General features: G+C 42.3%; 1 protein-coding gene across 1 annotated transcript in view; it reads right to left on the bottom strand.

The window, feature by feature from the left end:
* Window positions 1-4247: 4247 nt before the first annotated feature.
* The window catches only part of SLCO5A1 (solute carrier organic anion transporter family member 5A1), a 149661-nt gene continuing 134373 nt past the window's right edge, over window positions 4248-19535 (bottom strand). The window contains 5 exon segments of the mRNA XM_027064446.2: window positions 4248-9896; window positions 9899-10318; window positions 12926-12990; window positions 15178-15419; window positions 17524-17683. Coding sequence (XP_026920247.2) covers window positions 9850-9896; window positions 9899-10318; window positions 12926-12990; window positions 15178-15419; window positions 17524-17683 — 934 coding nt within the window. The 3' untranslated portion in view covers window positions 4248-9849.

The following is a 19535-nucleotide window of genomic DNA, read 5'->3' as shown; positions in this document are numbered from 1 at the left end:
TTTTTTTTTTAAGTTTATTTACTTTGAGAGAGACAGACAGTGTGCACGCAGGGAAAGAGCAGAGAGCGGGGGGCGGGGGTAGAGAGAGAATCGCAAGCAGGCTCCACACTGTCAGCACAGAGCCCGATGCAGGACTTGAACGCACAAACTGGTATTGTGACCTGAGCTGAAACCAAGAGTCGGATGCTTAACCGACTGAGCCACCCAGGCGCCTTAAGGACCATGGACTTTGATCAAGACCTAACCAGTCTCCCATACCTCAAGTTTTTCCTGCTTAACCTAGACTTCTTTCTGATCCAGGTTTCCTGAAGCGCTTTCTCTTCTCGTGATATAGGGGCTGACAGTCTGTGAAATGTCCAAAGACCAGGAGGTTAATAGTAAAGGAGAAAAAAACAAAAGCAAAGGGCTTTTTGAGACCTGCTCCATCCTTAGATAATTGAGGAAACCATCTGTGTTAGTTTGCTAGCATTGCCATAACAAAATACCACAGACTGGGTGGCTTAAACAACAGAAACTTATTTTCTCACAGTTCTGGAGGCTGGAAGTCGAAGACCAAGGTGTGGGAGGCCTTGGTTTCTTCTGGAGCCCCTCTCCTTGGCTTTCAGATGGCCACCTTCTCCGTGTGTCCTCACGTGGCCTTTTCTCCGGGCATGTGTGTCCCTGGCATCTCTTTTTATGAATACACCAGTCATATCAGATTAGGGCCCACCCTTATGACATCATGTAACCTTAATCACCTCTTTAAAGTCCTTCTCTCCAAATACAGTCACCCTGGGGATTAGGGCTTCAATGCATGAATTTTGAGGGGACACAATGGAGTCCATAACACTATAGTTTCATCAAGAGGACAGCTCAAGATAATCGTGTTGTCCGAAGGCACATCATTTTGCCTCCCTCCTTGTTCCTTTCCTACAAAATGTGATGAGGCCAAGCGTTGCTATCCTGGGGAAACATCATTTTAGTTCAACAACTATTTATGGAGCACCTACTATGTGCAAAGGGCATGCAAGAGCCTTTCAGACTTTGAAGAGTGCCTAGAAATTGGCCAGCCTGCTGACCCTGTCTGATCTGTGAGGAGCTGATGCCCAGAGGGTCAGCTGGTTCTCCAACTGCCCATTTCCCACAGATTTAGAAGACGAAGACATTTACCAGAGGCAGGGCCAGCCCCTCTCCACTCTCTCCACTTAAATATGCTCACACACACACCAGATCAGGGAACGGAGAGGCCACAGTGTGACCCCATGTGGCAAAAAGTAGTGGAAAGAACATGAACGGACACAGATTCTAAAGTTTACTATCTGTATGAGCTGGGAAAAGTCACATCACCTCTCCTTGACTGTAAAATAATTCCCTTTGACGGCAAATACATCACATATGTGCTTTCTCTTCCTAAAATATGCCCAGAGGAGACATTGTGAATTCATCAGAAAGCTCTTCCGTCCAGGCAGAGCACTTGAGCCCTTAAAATCCTCTCAATGCAGCCAGCTCCTGTCAACACCGTTGAGTTGGTACTGGAATGTGAGACAGAAACCGATTTGCTATATCCAAACTATCCACAGTATCTGAAGCTCCTCTCACCTGTCTTTAAAAAATTCAAATAAAAATCCCTATGGTCACTATCTGCGGGGTTCTGGGTTAGGAGAGAAGAAATGAATACTTAACACCTCATGCCACATGTACCAACACATGTTGGCCTTCTAAAAAGATTTTTTAAATGCCTATTGTTCAGAACTAGCTTAGAGCTGATATGATCTCACATATAAGAAAGTCCTCAATTCCCCAAATTAATCCAATGCTGCTTGATATTAGTTGCACGATATTTCCAAAACTTATTTTGAAAATATTTTTGAAGCTTTCAAATTGTTATTTAGAAAATATTCGTGATATTTTCAAATTTTATTTTAACAGAAAACAAAAGATCTTAGAGCAATTCATTCCTCAATACGGTCCACCACCCTGGTTCATTTAAGCCCTCATGACCTCTTATAGAAGCTGCTGGAAAAGCTGTAATAGCACCCTGAGCCCCTTCCCCTCCACCTCCAACTCTACCACATCCCACAGTCACTGTCTGTCATCACGTGGCTCAGATCTCAGCCTCCTGCTCAGATATCTTCAGTGGTTTTTAACACACACACACACACACACACACACACACAAAAGCATGGAGGTGCACGCGCGTGCCCCCAGAAGCTCCAGCCTTCCACCCACCCACCTGATCTCCTTCCACCTCACCCGTCACTACCAGCTTCCCCTGGATTAGCCACCCTCCCAGGTCTGAATTTTTCTCCAATTCCCCATCTACCCTCTTGGGGTATATCTTCATTTCCTATCTCAACTGGCAAAAACTTCATCCAGTCTTCAATTCCCATATTTTGTTTTCCCTTTTACCTTATCAAATTTTACCTTTTCTTTCCACGCAAACTCTCCTTGACTCTTCCACCCCTTGGACATAGTATCTCTACCGTTTTCACTTTACTTTACGCCAAATAAGAAAACACTGATGTTGTACCAAGTCTCGAGCCAATGGAGGGAGAGTGACCACATTCATAACTTTGCTATTTGCCCCATTTCTAACCAAGAAACCTATCTAATGCAACCATCGTTCATATTGGTCTAATTAACTCACCTTCCTCTGAGTTGTGTCGTCGATACTGAGGACTTTACCATCACAGTACCGAGGGCCTTATGGGGGGCCCACTAAAAGAAGTAGAGAAAATGACTTTCAAATAGCAGACATTTCCTGTTGAGACCTAGGGAAGCCCCTGCTCCCTGATGTCCCAGAAAGCACCGCAGCGGCAGTGGGTGACAAAGGGAGCTGCAAACGTTGAGGTCTTTTGTGCTGAGCATTGCCTCACTTTTCTGCTAGCAAATGCAAGTGGTGGACAAAGGGATCTACCTTCTGTTTTGAACTTCTAGCCCCTACACCTGTGTGCCTCTCAGGACTCAGGAATTCAGAATCTGCGTCTTTCTATCCACCAGTCCTCTTCCCCATTACCCCTATCTCCAGCCCATAGCACAGGTGACCCAGAGCCAGAGTAGAACCAACCCAATTACTAATAGGTTTCAGCACAAGAGATGTCATTGCCACCCTAATATGAATCTGGCCACAAAAAGCCCCGTACAACTCAAGCCCAGGAACCGGAAGGGAAATTAGTGTGTGATTTCCACAATGACCACTAGGTGTCACTCAAGTGCAACTAATGACCTCTTTACTTCCAGCCAGGATCCGCCCCTGGCAAAGTGGCCACTTCATTGATTTCTAAAGTAGCGGCACTACCATTTTGACAAGAACACATCTAGAACAACTTGATCCGTGGCAGGCTCCCTCTTTCTACGGTACCTAGGATCTTAGCCATTCCAGAAGACTAAAGAATGGTTTTAGCTTTCTACTGATTTATATTGTTATTATAAGTTGGAACTGCATCAAACTTTGACATTTAAATACAAAAGTGAGCAGCAAATATTGATCTCCTTGCTTTCCAATGACTTTGTGCAATTAAATATGTCTCTCGGCCCCCTTTCGCCAAAGCTACAGAGGCCATCTCTGCTCAGCTGGCAAGTTTAAAAAGAATTGGATGCTTTTTAACAGCTTTTAAAATGCTGAGGTTGTACCAAGTCTGGGGCTAATGCAAGAAAGACGAGTGGCCACGTTCATAACCTTTCCTTTCGCCTCATTTCTTGAAGAGAAACATTCTTGTGTGTCTATTTCGAAAAAGCCCAATATCCAGAAAGGCTTTGCCTCTCCCTTCAAAGTGTGGGGCATTTAAGAAATTTAAGAGAAATCTCTAAATTGCCTAAATTGCACACATTGTTGAAAAAAGAAGGTAGACTGGGGAAGAGGGTACTCTTCACCTTTTGTATAGATGGCTCGCATGATGAATGCACACAGCCAAGGAGGAAAATAAATGTTTATCCAGAAGGCAGCACAGACACACACACTCCTCCCCACACCTCCTCCCCCCCCCCCCCCCCCCCCCCGCCCCGCAATAACTCCTGTGTCTTGGGCCATTGTGACCCTTTTCGGTTCAGCTGTGCAGGAGGGGTGACTGAGTGAGAAATGGAAATCAATTGCCCTGCTTTACACCTATGGAGTGCTCAAGGCAAGGTTCTAAAAATAACCACTTTGTGCTTCAGTCCATGAGTCATACTGTTATTTCAGTAGTTCCTTTGCCTCCTTCCGCCTCTCACCAAAAGTTTTAGATGCCTTAGAAAACTGGCTGCCCGTCAGAAGAGATCTCCGAGACTAATTTCAATCCACACACTTTATTTTCTCTTTACTTTTTTCTTAATATTCAATGATCAAGTATTCAAGATGTTGTAAACCAAGGTTTATTAGTACATTGACAATAGATTTCATTAAACACAAGGAAGTATACATCTGTCAAATCACCCTAAGAGGTCTCCAAATAAATACTCATTTTAAAAATCGCAAAATCAAACTCCTTTAGGCAACAACTCAAAACAGACTTTCGTCACCAACACACTTTCACGCAAAACACACACACTGAACACATGCTCCATTAGGATCCTAATGCCAGTTTATTTGACACAGTATTACATCTCCTTGAACTAAAGAGTTAGAGGCCGACCTGCCTGTTTCGTGCTTCTAAATTAACACTTGGGGTTTGGGGTAGAGGTATGTATTTTAAGAAAAATGCCCACTATAAAGTTTTATCAATTATGCTTATTTTTTGTTTCTAGATACAAAGTTTAAACTCTTTTTTGTTCACCCCTTTGGTTTAATATGTCCCTGCAACTACTTTAGTTTTCACTATCTTCTCCTCTGATTTTAACAGGTAATAGAATTCAAGAAAAAGACAACACCTTCAAAACCCATTATTAAAAACACTTTACATGAGTGTCAGTTTTTTTGGAGAAGAAATAAGAAAAGATTATCGGAAATATTTTTGCCCTCTCTGAAATTATTTTTAGCATCTTATTATTCTTGCTAAAAGAAATATCAAAAGCGCTGAGTTTTCCGTAGAAAAGGTGTTCCCCTTAACACTCTTCATTTTGCAGGGTAACGTTCACGGATTAACTGTAGTAATGAGCGTAACGAATGCTTGTGTTCTGGGAAGCTCTCTAGATTTCCAAAAGCAAAGCACATGCAGTCCCTTACCAGTGAAATACTGTAAATTCAGCGGCACATTTTGTGGTGACCATGCATCAAATACTTTTAGCACCCAGGCGTTTTTTGTTGTTGTTGTTGTTTTTTTTAATGTTGCAAAAGCAAATACCCAGGGAGGGTTTTCAACATACTTGACCCTTCGCAGGGCTGAGTAAAAATGAAGTGCTTAAAATAACCCGTTCAAACATACACAGATCTGATTCCAATGTAGCAGGAAGTCTGGGGCGGATACAGCCAGCAGCATCCTGGACGGTGAGAAAAGGAGAGAAAACAGAAAAGATAAAGTGCACAAGGCTGCTACCTTCGCGGCCAGCCACGGCACTCCCTCCCACGCCAGGAAAGTGGAAATACGAATACGTGTAAAGGCTACCTACTGGTCTGTGTAACAGAATTAGCCGACTGCCATCTAGGCAATTCTGGGATTATACAGTATTTTGGTATCTATCTGCTACTTAGAATACTCCATATGCACCTATATCAATACTTATATTCATGTTTCTGTGCCATTTAGGATGTTTTCAGTCCACACACACGGAAAGTATACTTGGCTCTCCCCGCCCCCCTGCCCCCCAACCCCGAGTCAGGCTCTCCTGCTGCTCCTGGGCACACCCGAGAATTTCCACAAATGCTTCGGGTCCATTCAAACCACACAGCTGCTCTCTGGTGCGCTTAGGTTGATGCCAAACAGGTTCCAAAAAGAAACTTTCTGGCTCCAAGCCCACCGAAGAATGCAAGCTGGAATTGCAGACTGAGGAAGAATTTTCCTGGTAGTTGGTGAAAATGTACTTCCTCCTTCTCTGATTTCCAAGCGCATGCTCCCCGTTTGTTAGGACAGCTACTAACAGGAACAATCCCGTCAGTTGTCTGGTGTATAACATGGAGCATTGTGTAACACTTCGTATGCGTTCATTGAAAACTTTTATTAGGAAACTCAAATCCCATATTCACTAAAAATTAATGGAAATGTTAACATTCTTAAAGAGAAGGAAGGAAGGAAAGAAAGAAAGAAAGAAAGAAAGAAAGAAAGAGCATACACTTAAAGTTCCCCAAAGTTCAGATTCAAAAATTCTGAACCACATTTCCTCATGTTTCATTTCAGAAACTCTACTGGGACTCAATGCTAACATCAACATTGGATTTGTTCTATATTAAATATGAACCATAAATAAATAAGTGAGGTATGTTGTGACAATTTTGAGTATAACACTTCGCTAAAAATCAATGTAAATTTACCTTGAAAATCTAAACATTAAATTTTGAGGTGTCCTACAGATTTTTGTTTTCTATCCTACACAAAGAAATAATAACTTCCCTACTCTTCAGGAACAGTAACACATCAAAAAATGAAATGCTTTACCTCGCTAAATTAGAGCCACACTTGTCTTTGTTAACCAACGCTATTGTGGGCATCATAAAACATAAGAAGCAGGTGGTGGAGACAGAAAGCTGCTTCTGAACCCTGACTTGGCCATTCTCTAGAATCCTAAACAAGTCTCTTTACCTCTCTGTCTCAGTTTTCATGATCTGTTTAAAAAGAAACAACAACAACACAGAATGAAAATAGTTATCTTGCAAAGTTATTAAAAGTATTAAAATAAATGATGTATATTAGGTGTCTGACAGAATTCTCTGAAATGGTCAACCCTCAACAAAAGCTAATTTGTTTCTTCTGTGCTCTCCTTCCCACCCAACCTTCGTTCTGAATGACTTTTGACTATTTTCAAGAATTAAATCCACCTACAAAGGATAAGGATTTCATACTAATGGAGAGAACTGGAAAAAAAAATGTGCTCCACCCACCCACCCTCCCCCTGGGAGTTTCTAAATTAATAGGCTAGACTCATGGATATTATATTTGCATATTAAAGCCAAATAATACAGTAATCTACAGAGCTGATAAAAGAACAAGGTGACCGTTTTCCAAAACAGGCGATTAGAATCTAAGCTCATGGAAAGTGGGAATTAAACTTATAATAGAAGCCGTAACTATAAAGTAGCAAGCAGAGAAGAACCTCGTATCTACAATGAAATGGTGCCATTTATAAAATAGTCACTTTAGTTGATTATGCAATATTCCAAGGATGCTACCGGGACCCAAAGCATTTTGGGGACAATTCTTAATTGGTACATATTTCAAAATTTCAGTCTTCCATGATTTTCACTACTTACTCTACACTTACCAACAACACACTAATGATACACCTGCTATTTATAAGTATCACATACTTGAGGAAGTACAATATTAACATTGTGGTGTATAATTTGGGCCAATTTCTTTGAATTCTGGCCTAGTCAACCTAACAATTTCACTGAGCGGCAGATGGTAATTGGCTAAAATTGTGCCCAATAGAGAAGTGGCACCTGGTCGAGGTTGCTGAACTGGATGACTGTTCAAGGTAGAGAGAGAGGGCTCTCGAGTCGTACCCAAAGAGTCTATCACTTGTCACCTGGGAGTTCTGAGAGCAGCTCCTTTTCAAAATATACTACCAAGAAGAAACAGATTCTAAGAGTGTTGGATCATACAATCTTGGCTTTAAGGGAAAAGAAAAAAAAAGTGCTACTCCCATCCAAATTCTCTCCATGTAGTTCCTTAGCAATTAGAGGAAAATTAAGAAAACACCGCCTCTCCCCAACCTGTGTATCTTTAGCTCCGACACAAAAGGAAACTTTCCCTTCTAAAGGAGCAAAGATCTCCCACAGAGAGTAAACGGGAGCCCCGAAGCACCAGAGCGGACACTAAGTTAATCAGCAACATTCTCTGAAGACGTTCGATGCACGCTATACTGACCGAAGGTTGACAGACAACAGTGCAATTCCAGGCAACTTAGGACTTAGGACTCAGCCAACGAGACTGCTCAAAGGGAAGTCCTTGTCACCCGAGACCACCGGCTCCCCCCCTTGTACACATTATTCAGTCTAAGAGTGATAACTCTGTCCACAAACTGCGTGCAACCAAGAGAACCACCTGACAATGCCGTTCTTAGGTAGAGGGGAAAACAATCTTGGCCCCAGGAACGTTCACACAACTCCACCAGTGCAGCCAAGGATGAAGGGCAAAAGCCTGAATCATGGGACAATTCTGTCAATCACTTGCCCTCTGTGGAAGAGTGTAAGCCAGCCAAGGAAATCATTTCCCAACTCAGCCCCTACATAAGCATGGGCTCCTTGGCAGAAACTGCTCACAATTAGGTTGGTATTTGGACCACAGTCCCTCCTAAATCTGGATTGTCAGGATTCTTTTTCTGAGCCGCCAGATCCCAAGAGTTAACTTGCTATCAGCCCGTAGTGCTGGCAGGAAGCATCTACCTTAAGAACCATGTAGAAAGCATTCTGTGTGGTGCCTAAGTCAAAGTGATGTGCTGAGAGGAACTGAAAAAGATGATGGGTAAGAATCCAAAGTGCATTTAGGAACAGAAAAATCCTCTCTCAGAATTGCTTCAGGAAGATAACAGGAGGAAGGAATCAAAGGGAGGCGTAAAATCATTCGAACTCTGATAAAGTAGAATTCAGGATGACAGACAAGCTGATTTTAAGTAACTTCTGATCATTATTTAGGATCATACTCTGGGCCCAGGTCACCGATCGCCCTCCTCCTGTATTCAAAGTGATTTTCATATCACAGGTGTAGCTTTCCTGATTTAACTACTCAGTTTCAGGGGGCAACCATAGCAATTTTCTGTGTATAAAAAAGAAAACAGGGCAGACTTGCTGGGCTTCTGGACGTATAACTAAAACGATCAGATGGGACTCAACTGTACCTTGGTGGAATTTCTTTTTCCAACTATTTTGAGTGTCAAGGTTACAGTTCTTAACTACCCTTGTGTGGGCCCATAAGAGCCGAAAGGATTTCTGTAGCATTTTTCTTTGGAGGAGAAAGCCATCAGTTTCTCTCCTTACGATACGTCTCGAGTTCATCTCTAGCCACATTGTTTAGCACACTAGTTTTAAAGCCCCTGGCAAAAAGAATACTGGAGTTTCTGTTCAAGCTCTCAGATTTATGATCCAGCAGACTCTTTACCTTATAATGGGGCAGAGAACGTGTCTTATGGAAGAAAGTAGCAGTTCCTTTTATCACACTATGCGTATGATTCCTTTGAAGCTTTTGAAAAATTCTACCTGATTTATAACTCTGCTATGGCTTAAAATGCTATTAACAGTACTTTAGGGAAAGTCTCTTGTCCTCTTCTCAAAAACGTACCTGCTTTTAGTCTCTGAAAGCAAAAGTAACATGCTGCACTTACATTTTCCCCATCAAAATTGCATAGTTGAGGCAAATTCATTTGTGCTTTGTAGCGGGACTCACAGTAGGTGTTCATATCTAAAAACCTTGATTTGTAAATGCAAAGTCATGGTCAAGCTCACCTCGGTTTGGAGTGTATGCTAATGATATGCTCCGCCATTACACTTCCGTGATTTTGTTATAACCAGGCACCTCTCAGCCTTATACCACACCGGAACATGAGCATTAAATTAACATAGCAGAAATGGTAACAACTCTATCTAAACTCCTCCTTCTTGGAGAGAAGGCGGGGGAGAAGGCTGTCAGTCTTGTTGAGGTATCCAGCCCTCAATCAACAGTGGCTGTGTATACTGAGTTTCGTTGGTCTGAGGATCGTGTCTTTAGAGGTTAAAAAAAGAAAGAAAGAAAAGAAGGCACGGGTGTTTCTCAAGTTGCCATATTCGACTCAACCAACAAAACTAAAGTCTTCCGTTTTCAAGCTTCAGGAGGGAGGCTCCGTGGCAGTTGGGCTTTCTTCGAGCCCCGGGGCGGGGCCGGGCTTATTGCTTCGGGGAAGGGCCCCGGGTAGGTCTGTGCTGTGCAGTGGACGCCTTTCCGCAGGCCAGTCTCTTCGCAGAAGGCCCCCTGGCTGCCGAGAGCTGGGCAGGATCTAGTCCGGGCCTCCTTGTGGGCATGGTCCGAGTGGCCCACCATCTCGCTCACAGTGCTCAGAGGGAACTCTCTCCACCTCTGCCTCTGCAGCTCGTCCTCCTTGTATTTAATGGAGTACCAGGCCAGAAAAATGAAAATAAAGCCAACAAATTTGAGGCCGGCGGCCAAACCGAAATAGACGAAACGGAATGAGGTCACATTGTACTCCCAGCAAGAGCCTTGTACCCCACATTCCTGTTGCCAGAGCATGCAGGTGGTGTCAATGACTGCTCCAAAGTAAATTGGAGTAGGAATGTATGCTAGAGTTGTAGAGAAAAAGAAAAAGAACATTTAGCCTGTCTTGCAAGAGACCACCGATTTGTAAATTAGCAACGTGCTTCTCTGCTCTAAAACCAGTGGAGCGGGGCGGTTTTCTTGTGTCTCTTGACTGTTTCAAATACGTCACATCTTACCATAATATGTGTATTATAGAAATGTTCACTAAGTCACAAATACTTTAAATCTTCCAGTTTGCAACTCAGTCAGAGCGTTACTGATTTTTAAGACCGTAAAAATGTCTATTGCTAAAAGTTCGGTTACAGAATCCTCTTAAACTTCACAATCAGATTGTCATTAAATAAATTTAATGTTCTATTTATTTTTGAGACAGAAAGAGACAGACGGGCGGGGAAAGGGCAGAGAGAGAAGGAGACACAGAATCTGAGGCGGGTTCCGGGCTCTGAGCTGTCAGAACAGAGCCCGACACGGGGCTCGAACCCACAAACCATGAGATCATGACCTGAGCCGACGTCGGACGCCTAACCGACTGAGCCATCCAGGCATCCTTCAGATTCTGTCATTAAATACTCAAGAGGCCATACTAAAGCCCTTTATTATCCACTAAAATTCAGTACACTTAGTTTTTATGGGTTGGGCTCTCATCCTCAGGTGCAGGGAGAGTAAGGGGAAAACAGTGTCCCCAGAAGTCAAAAACCACATCAAATGGCAAACTGTATAAAGGCACTTGGGGTATAGAAATAATTAAGGCATAAAATTTATCTCTGAAGCTTGTGAAACATCTATCATGAGTACAGCTTCATTGTTTGGGCCAGGAGATAGACATTTCTTTACCACCATGAGAGAGAAAGTCTACCCAGGGACACTTCCTTCACCACACAGTCTCCAAATGTTCACCTTGTAATTATCTACCCTCCTTTAAATTCCTTATTCAGAGCCACCATATTCACACTGAATTTTGTATACGTCTCCATTTTACCAACTTTGATGCAGCATTTAAACTGTTTGCAGAATTGTCATCCATAAGCTCCTCAATGGCAGAGGGCATGCCTTTTATTCCTTGTATCCCAAGGACTTATCAGGGCAGCCCGTGGATCCTCAATATGAGTTTATAAAAGGAAGTGATAGGAAGGAACAAGGGAGAAAGGGAAGAAGAAAAGAGAGAAGAAGGAAGGGAAGGTGGTGAGCTAACAGCCCAGGAGGCTGCACGTGATGTATCTTTAAATATGTTGTATTCATTTAAAATGAGGTCTGATCGCTACAATTAAAATTTAACATTATTAAAATACCTAAAACTCTCTTTTTGCTTTGAAATTGGGGGAAATGGAAATTGGTTGTTGGCCCAACTATAGTTTTTCATAATCAGCAGAACTTAAGTGATAGTTAAATTATAAATTCAGTTCCAAATGCCTTCCACTTGCTACTGACGCTGTGACATCCCTCTGGCGGAGCAAAAAGGAGGAACTTTTTTTTTTCTTTTCCTATTTAACTGACTCTTTGCTCAACAAATTTCCTTCTTTGAAAACAACTTTATAGTTGCCCAGGAGAAGTATAAGGCAAACTTCTTAACTACATCAAAGGATGTCAGAATTTCCTTTAACCAGTTGGTTTTGAAAAACGGGACCTTCAAAGTTTTATTGGTACCAAAATGCAAGCTACCCATTCAATGCAACTAGAGGCCTTTGAGGGTCACTGGAAAGTCCTTACCCTCAGACGTGGCTATCAACCACAACATAATGACAAATCGAGAGTTCCGGAGAAGATTAATGTCTCAAAGGGTCAGGGGACACCATTTTATCCTTCAAGATGGAAATTAAACATTTAAATTTAAAAAAAAACTTTTTTTTCTTTTTTTTTTTTGGTCCTGTGAACAATGATACTGATTACTGGGGGAAGTAACAGCTGAAGAAAATGACAGACTGCCACTTACAAAAGAAAAAAATATGCTTGATAATGAGGAAGTCAATTAAAAATACATTCCTTTTGATCCAGGGAGTGGGCTATTTCACATAGTATTTCCCATGCATCGTCCCAAAACACCACAGAGTGATATGGTGTTTGTCAAAATCAGGACGATATTCTTCGTGCGCCAGTGGACTCTGTGACATATGGACAGTGCTAACAAGCTCCTTTTCAATTTGGGAATCTCTCTTTGTTCTTTTCAGAATTTTTCATTTCTTTTCCTCAGAAAACTTGACAGGTATACTCTTTGCCAAGTCCAATAAAATTATTATAAAAAAGTAAGGAATTAAAATGTTCACAAATAATATGAGTGCCATCACTTTCCTGTTAAAAAGGCATAAAGGGACAAGAACGCCAAGACCATGAGTCCATCGCAACTGCTTGGTTCAATATTTCTTACTGTTCAAAATTTTCTGGGGAATTTAGTCCGAGTTTATTATGCTCATTGTGAAAAAGAAACTGTTCTAAAGTCAGTTTTGTTCTGTTTCATCAAATGACAGAACTGAGTAGCTTCTAGTTCAAATCAGAGAGTAAAGACATTGTGCCCTGTAAAATCCTAGCTACCACTAATGGTAACAAATGATTGACTTATGATTTTTAAACGACAGTGAGGATTTGCCATCTGTAAAGAGGAACTAAGAAGCACGTGCGGAAATTCAGGAACATACCAAGTGTTCGCAATAGAACAAACTGCATCCCCAGCGCGAAAGGTCTCTCCTCATCTTCTACTGACCTATGGTGAAGGGAAAGAAAGAAATGTTTTAAAACACTGGCCTCAAGAAAACGAACATCACATCAAGCCCGCTTAGAGCAGAGCTGGGGACCAAAGAGCTGCTGTGCCAAAATATTTATTTACTAGGATTTTTTTTTTTTTTTTTGAGACAAAGAGAGAGTGCGAGCAGGCTGGGGAGAGAGGCAGAGGGAAAGGGAGAAAGAGAATCCTAAGCAGGCTCCACGCTCAGCATGGGGCCCAACCCGGGGCTCAATCCCACCACCCTGGGATCACGACCTGAGCCAAAATCAAGAGTCGGACGCTTAACCAACAGAGCCACCCAGGCACTCCTATTTACTAGGATTTATTAACAACAGCCAAACAAGACTGCTGATACAGCTAAATCTGTGAATAAGTTCTCCCCAGCGAACACCCCAAAGAAACTCTGATGACCTCTGTTTCTGTGTAAATACTGGTAGAGGGCCAAAGGGTCATGGTTAAGGTACAGAAGTAGCTCTGAGCTTCCAAAATCGGTTCTGTGAAAAAACATATATAGTGTTTTATCCTACCTACTGCATTCGTTTTTTCTATTTGCTTACACTTTCCAGAGGGTAGGTGTGTAGACTGAAAGTTACTCCCATATTTTCTCAAGGAAAAGTATAAAGGAAAAAAGTTAAAGAAAGAAATAGAGTAAAAAAAAAAAAAGTATTAAAAAAGCAAATCAAATGTTAGAAAAAGAATGAATCCCTCCCACCACATTATTTTTTTTTCTTCCTGTCCTGAAATGTATGCTCCGAGTAATTCCCACATGGCAGGAAGATTGGAATCTATTGATTTCTAATTAGAAAAGATTAAAGGGCTCCTTTTCTGATGTGTTGGGTTAAAAGCCAGCTGGTGATCTGCCTCGTTCAAGCAATATAACATGGGCAGCCCATTTCTGGGTTATTTAACATCTCTTGCAGGACTAAAGTCCAAAGAATTAGATTATTAATGATTCATTTTGTTTCAAATGCTGAAGCACCTCATCCTTTCTGTCCCATACGCATCGACTTCTAGGTATAGCATGTCAAATTCCCAAGGACCAGTACACTTGCCATCTTTTCCCCATCTTCCTTATCGTTCCCTAGCCACTTCCCCAAAGAGGCACGCACTGCTGTTACCCCATAAGTATCTGCTGATGGAGGCAGTGAGTGAATAAACCAATGGGCCTTCCCACTGGGTGCCGTTATCTTACTGTTGAGGAATGAATTGGCTGGGAAATGTCTAACTCAGCATCCCATAGAAGAGAAGCCAAAATATGCAGAATAAGCAGCAAACAGTACAAGGGAATGATGTCCCAGCAGGTGTGGCCACCAGGTGCCCAGCAGTGTGGGGTACTGAGGAGCCAGGGAGGAGGTGAAGGAAAAATGAGACGGGATTCCCTCTCCTCCTCACTCCTTCACTGCACTGCCTCCCCCACCCCATCCTCCTAAAGCTGCTGGGCTGTGCTCCTTCCCCATACCGTCCCCGTCCTTCTCTGCCTGCTGCAGCCTTTACTGCAAATGCCAACACCCTGATCTGAATGTGTCCGCGTCAACATTTTGAATAGGACTTCCATTAAAGTAACGTCCGTGTTCCCTTACAAACAAAGAAAGCACAAACGGTATATAATAAAGCGCAGCATGAACAACTGAGAAGAGACATCTCCCAGTCTGTCCTCAACTCCCAAACTGTATATGCTAGTAAAACTCATGAAATCAGCATTTTGAACTGCAGGCCCAGCATGAACTGTCACTGACTGCGGAGGTACTAACTATCTACAAGGTTGGAGATAATATTCTTTGCCGTAGGCGAGATTTAGCAACTTCACCAAATGACTTCCTGCCCCCGCTGGAGTCAGGCTTCTTGTGGCTAACATGGTGACAGCTTTCAGCTCCTGAAACTTGAACCTTATCGGGCACAGACTGTAGGAAGAAAAGACACTCACAAGAAGTTTCACCAAACTACAGGAATAAAGAACGTACTGGGGTACGAAATGTTGCAATCTTCCTCTCCCTTCCTGACCTGGGTAAACACTTCTCTTAAGTTCAACAAGCAAACGTCTGAATGCTTTCCTGCACAATCTACCTTTGCTTTCCGCTCCGCTTTACCACACCAGTCCAGTCTGGAACGTGTATTCTGGCAAATTCTGAGCGTACAACCCACCTGGGAGCCAAGTGCGGTTCTCACCTGAGTGTTACTATGATGGCTGATGGCTGGGCACATGCTGTGATGAAGGTGACTATGAAAAGGAAAATTAAGAACGGGATAAGGGTATTGCAGGCCCGTTTACACTTCCCGGACACAGCATAGCCGTTCTCGTTGAGATAGGTTTTGACAATAACGACGCGAAGCTGACTGCGCTGGCCCACTGTGGGCGGGGTGATCACCTGTCGGCTTTGGACACACGTGCATTCTGTGTAATTCCTTATCTGAGGGATAACAAAGATCGACTGTAAGCCAACAAAAGCATAGGAAAATCAAGACAAGGTTAAAAGTTCTAAAATAACTCTCGTATTTAAATATGCATCATATTTAATTGAAAATACATCCTCATTGGGGCACCTGGGTGGCTCAGTCGGTTGAGCATCTGACTTTGGCTCAGGTCATGATCTTATGGTTCATGGGTTCGAGCCCCGCATCGGGGTCTGTGCTGACAGCTCAGAGCCTGGAGCCAGCTTCGGATTCTGTGTCTCCCTCTCTCTCTGCCCCTCCCCTGCTCGCGCTCTGTCTCTCAAAAATAAGTAAACATTAAAAAAAGTAAATAAAAAAAAATTGGAAGAAGAAGAAGAAGAAGAAGAAAGAAAGAAAATACATCCTCATTGCTAACAGTAAATATCCAAAGCATGCATCTAACAATGTCTGCTGGTCAAACCGTTTTAACCTAAACCTTTATTAGGAGCTTTCGACACTCAGTTCTATAGCATTCACATTCCATATACTCATTTTTGGTCACAATTATATGCTACTTCAACTGCTGTTTAATTCATGGACTCCCTGATTGGAGAAGCCCCCCAAACACAGGAACCAAGCCTTATGTTTATTTATGCCCACCAGAGCACCTAGCATAAGCCAGAACATGGCGTAGGACTCAAAGTAAATACTTGTTACATAAAGGCAGAGATTTCATGATGCGATAGTGATGACTTCAGGGCCAGGACCAGTGAACATACCACCGGCTGTTTTGTTTGAAACCAGCTAATTCAAGGAACTAAAAAGCCATTTCAAGTAGGGGCACCTGAGTGGCTCAGTCGGTTAAGCATCCGACTTCGGCTCAGGTCATGATCTCACGGTTCGTGAGTTCAAGTCCCGCACCCTGCATCGGGCTCTGTGCTGACAGCTCAGAGCCTGGAGCCTGCTTCAGATTCTGTGTCTCCCTCTCTCCCTACCCCTCCCCTGCTCACATTCTGCCTGTCTTTCTCAAAAATAAATAAACATTAAAAGAATTCTTTTAAACCCATTTCAAATAAAAACAGCCAATTAATCTTTCTGCCTATTATGTTGTTTTCACCGTGCAACATAAGCTGAACTCACTGCCATTGTCACCTCTCAGCCACTTAGAGAAGCAGTAGCAACAAATATGAGGACGGGGCACCGTTTGGCCCTCTGTGCTCTGGGGACTGCTGGCCTCTTTTTAGGAATGAGGACTGTGCATTAGAGGACTCACTCGTTCACTCCCAGGACTTAGCCACCGAGAACACTTCTCATTGTCTCTTTCAACTTGGTTACACACTGGAGCTCACCAATTATATACTGGGGAGCCAGCCACAGGATTTCTCAATTTATCACTCTAGCTTAAAACTCTGAAATCAAATCTGATGATCCCAAAACATACAGTCAATAGTATAATCCCTTAACACCTACACAGTACAGGCAAATGCACCTTAACCTTTTTGATTAAAGCAGCCTCCTACAATCCGTTCTTAAGCAAAGAATGAAACCAGGCTCAGTAAGGAACTGAGTAGAATATGAAAACCTCCCACAGTATTACAGCCTATTTATAATTCACGGGGAAGGGAATTCTCAAAATAGCCTATTCTTGAACTGACAGAAATATCTTTACTCTGAATGTTAAAAAAAAAAAAAAAAAGTTTGAACTGATAGTCTATGAAAAATCCATCACACATCTTCACAGACTCTGATCAGGGAAGGTGCTCTCCTATCCTCTTCTATGGGCACAAAATGTGGTCATCTTGACCTTCAAATGCATCACAAGGGCCCTGGCTGAGTAATAAATGGGAAGCCCAGCATTCATCCTTATCATGTTTCACTGAGTTGGCACAGAATGTAAAGTGGGAGAGGGCTGATATGAAACCAAGTCACTACACCCACATGTTCCAATCGTCCTTGGGAAAAAAAAAAATGATAGCATTGCATAATTTTCATTCCTCTGGGTTTTTGTCAGAAAGTATTTTGGAGGTTATTTGAAGTTTCTTGAAAAGAGGGACTAAAGCCACGTGTTAGCATATGAGTCCTAACACGTCCCTGTCACAGGATGTTGGATTAACAGTACAGGAACTTGGGAAATATACTCACCCCAGTGCTAAGATTACCGCTGTTAACACAGCCAGCCAGACAAGGGTTAAAGTATGTAATTCCATCTGATCCACAGACTGGCTCATACTCGTGTATTTTACAACCACAATTAACATTGCAGCTTCCTGTCAGGTTCCTGTGAGGCATGGTGAGAGAAGGTCTAGAGAGAAAAAAGCAGGTCATGAGCAACATTTACTAAAATGTTATAAAGAAAAAATTCTCAACGTTAAGTAATTTGTCCATTTTAGAGAAGCTAGTTCCCATAAATCAAAGCTATAATACCGGAAAGAGCCACCCTCGATAATTATTATGACTTTGAAACAAAGCATGAAGAAAAATGTTTCAATCTTCTGGGGCTGTAAATTCATTATCTTTGTATCAAATTATCTATCTTGCCTCAATTCTACCTTCCATCTTGGATCTTGGTGCTACAGATCTGGGCTCAGCAGTTCTAACCCTTGTTTAACTACTTACTGTAGACACGAAGCTCTACGTTTTAACAAATCCAGACCTCAATTTCTTTAACTCTGTGCCAGATCAACAACATCACTAGGAGGGCGCAAACATAAAATGCATCCATCGGGGTTGTCGACGCAGATTGCTTTGACCAAAAACTTTAATTGTTCTGGAATAAATTATCTAAGAAAGACATGGACTCTAGAAAATGAATCGGAAGTGATTTCCAAAGAAGATCAGGAATCCTATCACTAGTTTGATTCACACAGCCAGAGAAGAACGATTCAGTGCTTCCTTCAGGATGCCCAGATGTGGATTCACGGTCAACGTGGTGGGTTTTGTTTTCTCGTAGACTATGACGTCTGATTCAAAGAAACGATACAATATGAAAAGCTCTGATACAATCAATTCAGGCAACAAATATAAAAAGGAAAAAAAAAGGCAAGTCAGGATATAGGGTTGGGGAGAGAAGTAGAAAGAAATGCTTCGGAAGAGCAGAGGCAGGTACCCAGGAGGGGCTCATGGAAGAATGAAAGGGGCTCTGTAGTGCTTATACTCAACAACCTCTTTCCTTGGTTTCTCTGAGACCAATTTTTTAAATATTTATTTATTTATTTATTTATTTTGAAGGGGGAGGGGCAGAGAGAGAGGGAGAGAGAGAATCCCATGCAGGGCTCTATCCCATGACCCAAAATCACGACATGAACCAATATCAAGAGTCGGATGCTTAACCGACTAAGCCACCCCTGTGCCCCGTGACCACCATTTTCTGTTACTGATGAAATACTGTTCCTAAAGCCACATGAGTTAGAAATAGCAGATCCAGGGGCGCCTGGGTGGCTCAGTTGGTTAAGCGTCCGACTTTGACTCAGGTCATGATCTCACAGTTTGTGAGTTCGAGCCCCACCTCGGGGTCTGTGCTGACAGCTCAGAGCCTGGAGCCTGCTTTGGATTATCTCCCTCTCTTTCTGCCCCTCCCCCGCTTGTACTCTGTCTCTCTCTGTCTGTCTCTCTCTCTCTCCCTCAGAAATAAAATAAACATTAAAAAATTAAAAAAAAAAGAAATAGCAGATCTATATCATTCATCCATCCATCTATTCATCATCCATCCATTCAACAAATATTTTGGAATGTCTGCTTAATGCTAGAACTTACCTTTAATGCCTATGTTGACTACCCACTCCTCCAGTAGCATAGCCCACACCAACTATATGTGTTAATCTATAGACATAAGGCATTATTTGTTCAAAGGGCTCTTTCCTGTGTCCTCTTTCACACTTTGATAACTGAGTCCTCAAATTTTAATGGAAGGAACAAATTCATGGCAGTATTTAAACCTTATCAAGAAAGTCTTCTAAAGAGGCAAATGTAAAATAAACTCTGTTCTTCATTTATGTCATTCCACAGAAAAAATTTGGTCACAAGACTCTGACAATTATGTCCACAAACTCATGGATTCCTATCATTTTGTTGTATATTTCAGGAAATGCAATCCTAGGCCAGTAATGCTCCTGAGGGGCAATTTTGTTTCCTAGGCAACAGTTTTGTTTGTCATA

Source organism: Acinonyx jubatus, chromosome F2, assembly GCF_027475565.1.
Source record: "Acinonyx jubatus isolate Ajub_Pintada_27869175 chromosome F2, VMU_Ajub_asm_v1.0, whole genome shotgun sequence".
Taxonomy (NCBI): Eukaryota; Metazoa; Chordata; class Mammalia; order Carnivora; family Felidae; genus Acinonyx; species Acinonyx jubatus.
Note: the sequence above shows the minus strand (reverse complement) of the source record. Positions and strands in the feature narration are given on the sequence as shown.